This window comes from Rhinolophus hipposideros, assembly GCF_964194185.1.
Source record: "Rhinolophus hipposideros genome assembly, chromosome: 23".
In the NCBI taxonomy this organism is placed as follows: Eukaryota; Metazoa; Chordata; class Mammalia; order Chiroptera; family Rhinolophidae; genus Rhinolophus; species Rhinolophus hipposideros.
The window spans coordinates 29,913,660-29,923,357 of NC_138069.1; the positions used below are offsets into that span (position 1 = coordinate 29,913,660).

Below are 9,698 nucleotides of genomic sequence, written 5' to 3' on the forward strand. Positions count from 1 at the left end.
CTATTCCACTTTTCCTCCAAGGTTTCATCCTGGGAGTAGAACCTGAAAAAGAAAGCCAGAAGTCTATGAGGATGAGAAATGCAGTAGCGAACCCTCCTCATTTCACAGGACACATTATCTAGGCAATTGGGTTCCATGTTAGAAGGGTGCAGCCCTTCCTTATGTGGCCTAGGGTTTGGCTGGTACCTTGCTTACCAGAGGCTCTCTTGAGAGTTTTCTTAAAAGCATATCTGATCATGTCATTTCCTTGCTGAAAGCCCTTCAGTGCCCCCTCAAAGCCCTTGGATGAGGGTCTAATTCCTGGAAACAGCTGGTAAGCCGTCCATGCTCTGACTCTTGGCTACCTCTCTCTCTTCTTTGCCTTCCCCTCTAGAAGGGCAGGACCTATGTCTGTTCTCTTTTTACTGCAGTACCCCTGAGCCCAGCATAGAGTCTGGAACAATATGGGCATCAAACAGATATCTGTTAACGAACAAATATATTTTTCTGACTTTGGCGACTATGCCAGGCACCCCATTCCCCATTTCCTCTCCTGCACGCTCCCACCCCCCACTCCATTGTCCTGCCCCCGGGTACACTGAGTGTGCAGGTCTGGCCTGGGCCTTGCAGGACTGCTCACCTAACTGCAGGACACAGATGCCCATTCGCTCCAGGATGAGCTGTAGTAGCGGTCCCGGGCTTGCACGTAGATCTTGGCATCCTTGTGGCACTTGACCCTGGCTGAGGTCTCGTCCACGAAGAGTCTATCTGCCTGCAAAAGAGACGAAAATTTTTGGCAACACAGTCAGGAGATGCGCTGGGCATATTTCTGCAAAGCACATCTCTCAAAACAAGCACACCCTGGTTTTAGGGCACTACACTTGCAGCACACGGGAGAGTGTATAGAACTTGCGCCACCTACTGACAGAAGCTCTAAGCACACGTGCAGCTTTTCTACTTGGCAAGTCCGGAGGGTGAAATTGGTCCAGCTTTCATCTTTCTATTAATAGTACAGCTGCCTTCTCTGAAGGCCCCATGTGCACTCACCCGAGTACTAGGCCAACGGTGGGACTGGGACAGATTTGCTCTAGCTGTCTCCTAGATATTCAGCGATACCGTACTCTGATCCTTTCATCAAACTTTATTCAAATCCAGGCATTGCTACTTATAAGCTGTGTGACCACAGGAAGATGTCTTAGGCTGTCTGTGTCTCAGTTTCCTCATTTATAAAAAGAGGGGGCCCTAATAATGCCAATCTCATAGAATTGGAAAAGTTAAAGATAATAATCATGTAAAACTCTCTAAAAAGCAAAGTCTCTAACCATGTAGAAAGCACTCAGTATCTTAAGTAGGGAAGATACCTATAAAGATTTTAAATAATATTTAGGTAAAATCGACTCCAGAATAGCCTCTGTCCCTGCAAAATAAAAATAAAAATAATCTCAGGGAGTGACTGAATCACTGACTCTACCAGGTGCTAAATGCTATGCTGAATAAGGCCTTTATCCAGTGATTTTAAAACTGGGGTCCAAGGAGGCTAGGGCTGCCTCTGGGACCTTGGGATTTGTGATGCCAAGGCAAGAAAATGGGACAGCCATCATCTTAGCCTAGGTAAATTTTGACACTCTGTTTAATAATTTCACAATGTGTAGAACAGGTGAGATTTATCCATTTTGGGTGAGACATAGCATTAATGTTCTATCATCTATTATACATACTCAGTAGAAACAATAATTTTAGGTTCCTGGAGCCCAGCTCTCCTATATCAGGACTAATTCTGAGTGCAAGAATTAATGATCAGCCACACTGGAGGTGTATGGCTTTGTGTCTGGCAGTCTGAGTTGGTGTCCTGGTTCTGTCACTTCCTAGCTGGGTGACCTTGGGCAAGTCACATAACCTCTCTGAGCTTCAATGTCTTCACAGTGATGTGGTGAGAATAATACTGCCTGTCTTTGTAGAGTTACTGTGAGGATTAAGTGAGATATACATGTAAAACTCTTGGCACAGTTTCAGGCCCAAAGAAAGTGGTAAATAAACATTAGCTGTTATTGTCATCATTTTATCTTCTCCTTGATGTGGGCCTGCATACACCTGACCACAGAATATATTGCATATCTTACCTTTGTTTTCTTGTTCTTGCCTGGGACCTGAAGAGAAAAAGTCAAGGAGAAGTAGGAATGTGGGGTGCTCCAGGTGTCGGGGTACTCCCAGCTGACCTCCACATGCCGGGAATTCCTTATTGGCTTCAACTGCAGGTTCTTGGGCAGGTCCGGTTTGACTGTGGAAGGAGATGAGAAACACCCTTTATTTTCCTAGTAGGGCTTTGGAGTAAGGTAGTTCTGGCTTGGATCCCACTTCCACCTTTGACCAGTAGTGAGTCCATAACATGGTTACTTAACTTCTCTGAGCACCTGGTTGAGACATGAGGTACCCCTGCTGCTGGTGAGGCCACCCTGGAGCCTGAAGAAAGCAATCCTCACCAGTTGTCATGTCCTTTATGGCTGAACCTGAGAGAGGCTCTGTCTCCTTCTTATCACTGCACAATTAGAAGCACCCTGGCAGTGGAATTACTTCTGTGCAGTGCTCAGAAGGAAATTCTCAGAGACAATGGGACACTCACATCCGGGCTACTGGTGAAGGACCACCCTCTCTGTGGTCAGTCCTCCTCTTTGCACTAAACTCGGAGCTAAGCTGAGCCTCTTGCTGCAGAGGAGGTGAGAGATCTTCCACTTAGTGTTCTTTCTTGTGTCTTTTCATGGTGTCTGGCCCTGATTTGTCTTGTAGCAGTTACAGTCAGATTGTCTCTATGCTCGTTCATTCATTCATTCAATAAATGACAACTGAGCCAGTCACTGGACTGTGCATGGAAAGCACTGCCGTGTCACGAAGACTGTCCTTAGGTAGCCTACCGTCTTCTAGATGAGGGCAGGGCAACATTCTATGGCATATGGTTGGGCTCCTAGGCCCAGCACCATCCCAGAGACCACAGCTCCTAGCAGGTGCTTCCCAATATTCTTCCCTCTATTCCTAACACAACTGACATCTTCTTTCTTTTAGGACTTAGCTAAATCTCACCTCCTCAGGGAGACCTTCCTTGGCCACCCTATGCGGACTAGACCCCACTGTCCCCCAACCCACCCAGGGCAGCAGAAGTGTAGCCAAGAGCTTGCTTTTTTTCAGTGAGGCACATCTGGGTCTGAATTGCTAGCGGTGAGATCTGGGGCAAGTTGCTAAACTGTTTTAAGACTCAATTTCCTCTTCTTTAAAATGCAGATAATAGTATCTACAGTGTATGTTTTGGGGGTGGGGGTGGGGTGGGTGCAGAATAAAAGAGATAATGCATGTAAACCCGTTGCCCCAGTGCATGGAGCGTTGCGAACATGTGATGAATGGCATCTCTTTATTAAGCACGTATTTAGTGAAGCAAACTCACTGATGTCCCTGATGAAGAAGGTGCTGGTGTAGTTTTCATACTTGAGTTTGTGGATAGCGTCCAGCACGACCTCAATGGGCAGTCTCTCCTCAGCAGCTGGGCAGGCACTGTCCTCCTGACACTCCACCGTGTACTTCTTGTACTCCCTGTTGTCCACTGTGACGCTCTCTGCTGAGAGTGTCACTGCTCCACACGTCACCCCTCGGGAGTCTGAGGAGCTGAAGTCAAAGACAGACATACCCTGCATCACACATTGGTGGGCGAGCTCCTAGCCGTTATAACTGGCCAGTTGTCTGAGGACACTGTTTCTCTCACTGGCCTCATTTCTCCCCAGGGAGTAGAAACTGTCCTCCCGATGAGAACACGCTTTGCTTCAGAGTTAGTATGAATGTTTAGAAACAATCTGTCACTTATATGCTTCTGGCCTAAATGAATCTGAAAAGTTTAGATCCAGAACCCCTGGTTACATCTCCTTATTAAAATGTTTGTTTCATTTCCCCCATTATTACAAAATCAATACCTATTATAAAACATTGAAAAGATAAAGATGCATATAAAGGGAATGTATGTGACTCTCTTAACCCTAACCTCACTCCCCAGATATAAATACTTCATATCTTGTTTTATCCCACCATACCTTTCTCTATGAATACTCAAAGCAGTCATATATACACACGTATATATGCATACACACATATTTTGTCTGTATCAACACACATGGATTTTACTTTTTTATGAAACAGGATCACATTTTATGGAAATGGTTCTGTACCCATCTTTTCCCCATCTGAACAAATTATGGGGAGCGCTCCACGACAGACCGTATAGATTGGGTTACTCATTTTGATGACTGCTTGCTAAGCCACAGTATAACGTACCACACTTTATTTGACCTTTCCCCTGTGATTACCAAAAAGTCACAATGGACATTTGCATTTACGTCTTTGTACACTTATATAAGCATTTCTTTAGTAAGCATTTTCATTTTAAAGATGGAAAAATAAGACCCCAAAGGTTACTCAGGTAAATAATGGCAAGGCTGGGATGACCACCTCAGGTTGGCTCCCTTATCCTACATTGTTTGGGAACTTAGATGATGAGAGAAGGAAGTCGCACAGAGGGGCTAACATAGGTCCTGTATCCACGGGAATTCGTCTCTTAGGGAAAGTCCAAGTGTATTGGACAAAAAGTGAACTTCAGATGAATGATGTCAGCAGAAGAAAAAGGAGTTGAAGTGGCTCTGGGAAATTTTCTAGAGGACTCACAGAGTTTTGGAGTTGGCTTCAGGGCTTTCAAGGTCTATGCCCTAGAGCTCTTGTTTCTATTTTTCAAGGTGCAGTTTTGGCAAGTTATTTGTTGCTTCACTTTCTCCTTTTATCTCTCCCCGTGGTGCTATGAGCCTTAATGAAGGATCTCCAGGCAGTTTGCATGAGTGGGTTCAAACACAGTAGAGCCTATTCTGAGGACCCGATAATATCCTGCTCTTATGCATACATTTGTTCAGGCAATTAGATTAAATCTCTGTGTTCTTTCTCCAACTTAGGCAAAGGAAGGGGGGTGTTGAAAAAATATAGACTTGACTTTGTTTCCTCCCTTATCATTAACTGATAGGCCATTGCTAGGTCACCCTATTTTCTTAATGAAATAGCAAAATGCTGAGAAAGGAGAGTGATTTCACTTACCCTCTGCTGCTTTTGACGTTGAATTTCAAATCCGTACTGATTGCCGTCAGCCACCAGCAGGTAAAATGACCGGAATAATTCTTGGCCTCACATTTTAGAAAGGTCTTACTTTTGGGCTCTGGATTAGAAAAGAACAAAAATTCAACATTTCGGGTTTGTTTGTTTTTTGAGAAGATTTTGATTGTGATTAATTTCATGCCCCCAAATGGTATCAGAGTGAAGATCTTCCATTAATTTCCTTGAAAAATGCTGCTGCTCCCTGGCAGGCAGTTCAATGAGAACTGGGAATATCTCAACAGCATGCTGACTCTGTATTACACACCTGGCACATTGGAGGGGGGTGAGAATTTTTTTCAAGGCTATCACCCCTGTGCTGGGTTATGCACCATATATGTTCATTAATTTCCATTAGCCTCCCAATAATATCGCTGTTATTTAAAGAGATCTCAGAAAAAGCATCAAACTCACCACAAAACTGTCTTAACATGAGATTTTGAAGGTTGATAACCCAAAATATCTGGTAAAGGAAAACCAAATCAGAGGAAAATGTAGGTTCCGAGTGGTTTCCGTAAGGGACTCGATTACTTCATTAACTATGCTAATCATGTCTTGCCTTTTACATTTTTAATTTTTGTATCTCTTATGGAGCAAGAGAAAAAAACTGGCACTGTCCAAGGGAATGGAATTACCTTTCTGGTCCTTTAAAATGTCAGTGGACCAAATCTCATCTTCCTTTTTGTGAAGCAGCAGGAGAAAACGGCTCAGGACCTCGCCTCCTTTGTGACAGGTGTACTGTCCAGCATCTCCAAACTCCTTGACTTGGATGGTCAAGGTTTTGCCAGAGCCTAAGACCTCACTGCTTTGGTCCGAGGTCCAGGTGATGCCGTCTTCAAGGGTATCGCAGGTAAGTTTCACCGTTTCACCATGGGCATCAGGGCGCCAATCCAACTCTACAATGTAAACTGGAGAGCACAGAGAGTGGAGAACTGGACTATAAGCTCTATAAACTCTGGGACTGTGTTATTTGAACCACCTGGGCATCTGCACTGCCGAAGTATGACCTTGCTCATAACAGCAAATGCTTGCTGAGATGGCCTCAGGGTATTGGGCCTCACTTGGGCTCAAACTCATGGAAGAAAGAAGAAAGGGCTTTATAAATGTCATCGACTCATTAACTGGCGGAATGCCATTAGTAATTCACCTCTGATTCGGTGGTAGATGAGGAAAGCCTTGATATATCGAAAAATGCAAACAACACAAGACTCTTTGCTGAATGCCTGGTGGAGATAAGAAACTTCCAGCACAATTTCAGTCTCATAGAGAATAAGGCAGGGCACAGAATGTCAAGAAAGACTGACCAGGACTGAAATTCTGGCCCCACTAGCTGCCTGGAGGATTTGGAGAAAAGTACTTAATCATCAGGAGGCTCAGTTTCCTCGTCTGTAAAATGGCAACAATAATAGTATCCATTTTGTAGATTTGGCTGTGAGGATTAAATGAAGAAAAGCGTATAAAACACTTAGCACAGTGCCTGCCTCAATAAACTCAGTGTTAATTGTTATTGTTATTCACAGACCAAAGGGTCCGACCATTGCATTGCACAGAAAAACTGTCTTAATTTTCCACGGGGGTTTTAGGATTTAGTTCCTACTGCATGAAGTTCACCAATGGAAATTTTCATGCTCTCTGTATTTTTTTAAAGCTATTTTACACTCTTAATGAGGCAACTGAGTAGGTCTTAATTGATAGAGGAGGGTACTGAGACCGGAAGACTCAGCAAGATTACACATTAGGTCCGATGCACAAGACCTGAATCTCAGACTTTCTGTCTCCGGCTTTGCATCGGGTCCCTAATACCAGGATCTAAACTGGCCGGGGAGGAATGGCTTGGTATATAGTATTCCAAAAAGGGTGTCACAGCAAAGCTCCATTCATGTGTCAAGTATTAATTAAATCGAATTGTGTAATGCAGTGGCTCTCAAACCAGGGTCATCGAACTACCACCACCAGCAGCACCTGGAATCTGCTAGAAAAACAAATTCTCAATTGCTGAACCAGGAGCTTTAGGGTGGGCCCGGTGATCTGGTTTATGTGCTCTCCAGATAATGCTGATGCCTGCTGTGAGAGTCACAGAGGTGAAGTGCCTGGCTCTCCGAGTCTCATAGGTCTGGGTTTATGTTCAGCTCTAGCTCCTGCACTAGCCCGTGGCCTTGGGCAAGACATGCAACGACTCTAAGCTTTGGCATCACCTTCTTTAAAATGAACAAAATATTAGTACTTGCTTCAGAAGGTTGACATGTGGACAATACAAGCTAATTCATATAAGAGCTTGCCCAACACAATGCCCTCAATTGCTCTATAACTGGTGGCTCTTGTTGTGGGCATCCAAACGTAAAGCATCATGAAATATAAAGCTCTCACTTCATATCAAAGGGATTTATAACTCCTGAATGGGTAACTAAGACAAGGTAAAAAGCATTTGGGGCCCAACTCTTTGGACCTGATAGCTGCGCTGACGTAACACCACACGGCACCTTTGGCTTTCTCGAGTTTTAATTTGTTCCGCTGGCAACTGAACAGTCATAAGTAAGACTCAGAAGCCCTACAGGCCCCCTTGGCCAAGGGTGGGTGAAAACAATTGCTGTGCTTGGCTTCATCTCCTCATCTTGTCTCTAAAGTCACAAGCCCTGTCAGGGTTCCTCACCTTGACCTTCTATAGTTTCAGAAGTAACTAAGGGGTAACTGCTAGGGCCAAGGTTCCTGAACTCACTGAAAACCCCAGGTTGGCAGGGATGTGACATAATCATTGGGCTCTGGCCTTTGCCTTTATTCAAGGAAAGGTCTAAAGTCTCCAACCCTTCTGGGGCAGAGGGACGAGGGCTGGGTTATTGTCTTCCCAAATTATTAAGTATGGAGGAATAGCCCGAAATTTCTTTTAGGTATCCGTTTCAGAGCTTATCAAGAGATTATTTCTGGTCATCAACTGAAATGTCTTCATTTTTAATTGACACCTATTTCTTCTTCCTCAGTTCTCCGAGGACACAGAAAACAATTGCTTCATGTCCTTCTTGTAAAACCACCTTCAATACTTCAGCACACAGGCTTTGAAGAGAGACAGAATTGGAATCGGGTGCCTCTTCCACTCTTACCTGGTATCTGAAATTGGGTAAGTTACCTAATCTCTGTAGCCTCTATTTTCAACATCTGTATAATGGCACAAAACAGACCCTATTTCCTATGGTTGTTGTGAGAATTACATGAGATACTATGCTCAATGAATATTAAGCATTATTATACAATTAAAGACAGTATTGTCAACATTATTATGTTGGCTTCAATGAGAAGCATCTGAGGGTCTCAGGAACAACTAATAATAAGTTAGTACAGTTAATAATCCATATAGAATATATCACTTTGTAATCCCTGGTTTACAATTGAGGAAACTCGGGCTCCGAGGTGACTCTGCTCAAGGTCACATAACCAATAAGTGGCAGAACCAGCCTTATGAACCCAAGTCCACATGAGTCTAAATGCTATGTTTTCCCCAAAGTGCTTGGTCAGAGGCAAGTCATCTTGGTGCCAACTAAGGAGGTGACATTGTGTGGTGGAGAGGGAAATGATTAGAACATAGTTGCTACAGTTTTCAAATCTTTCGCTTGGGAATTTTAATCATATGATACAGTTGGTTTTTAGTACTACTGGCAAAGTCTGTATCTCTTTTTCCACCATGGTCCACAAAAAGCTCCCTCTCTTGTCATCTAATGTGAAAGCCAAACAGTACAGGCACCACCGATAGTGAGAGAAGGACATGTGGTCAGTGTTTTCCCAGCGTGATGGTTCTCACTAGGAAGCCCCAATGCATGGTTGCTCATTTCACTCTGACTTCCCTCCAGGGGCTGCCTGAGAGTCCTGGCCTACGTCTGGCCTCTAGAGAGAATAAGGAGAGTCTGGTTACCATCTTTCTTCAGTTCCCATATGGCCACGAGGGGCGATGCCAGAAAAACCAGGGAAAAACAGGAGAGGACCAACTGCTGCTGAAGCATCTATAAGGGGGAGAGAAAAAGAGGAGGAGAAGGAGGAAAAGAGAAAGAAGAGGGAAAAGAGGAGAGAGAATGTCAGTAATCATTCAGTTACTTTTGGAAACCATATTCACATTCTATGCACATTATCTTTAATCTTTATTTTCTTCTTTCTTCTCTACACTGTCAGGTTAACACTAAGTGAATTACAGGAGACTTTATACTAGTCTCCCAGTATAAAGAACATCTCCACATAGAGAACCACAGACTATCTGCGGTTGAGAGAGACCTAAGGCCAGCCTTCTGATATGATCCTCTTATTTTTCAGATGAGAAACGTAAGGCTCAGAGAAGGACCATGACTTGTCTGAATCAACATTCAGAAGTTATTTATTTGGTACTTACTATGTAAAGGGCACTGAGCTAGTGCCGTTGAGAGTAAAATAGGTTTTTACACGGATCCTGCCTTTTAGGAGCAAATATTTTCATTCAACAAATATTTATTAAGTTACTGTGTTAAATGCCTACCCTCCAGTTGGGAAGATAAGCTACACACGTGTGTCCCTGTAGCACAAGGCGGTATGTG

The 9,698-nt window shown here is 43.8% G+C and overlaps 1 protein-coding gene across 1 annotated transcript; it reads right to left on the reverse strand.

Moving 5' to 3' along the window:
• Positions 1-619: 619 nt before the first annotated feature.
• Positions 620-9,137, reverse strand: IL12B (interleukin 12B; the record flags this gene model as incomplete). The annotated part of the gene is made up of 6 exons (XM_081035552.1): positions 620-751; positions 2,100-2,257; positions 3,413-3,630; positions 5,095-5,212; positions 5,784-6,056; positions 9,050-9,137. The coding sequence occupies 6 exons, from the start codon at positions 9,135-9,137 to the stop codon at positions 620-622; spliced, it is 987 nt and encodes a 328-aa protein (XP_080891678.1).
• Positions 9,138-9,698: the final 561 nt, after the last annotated feature.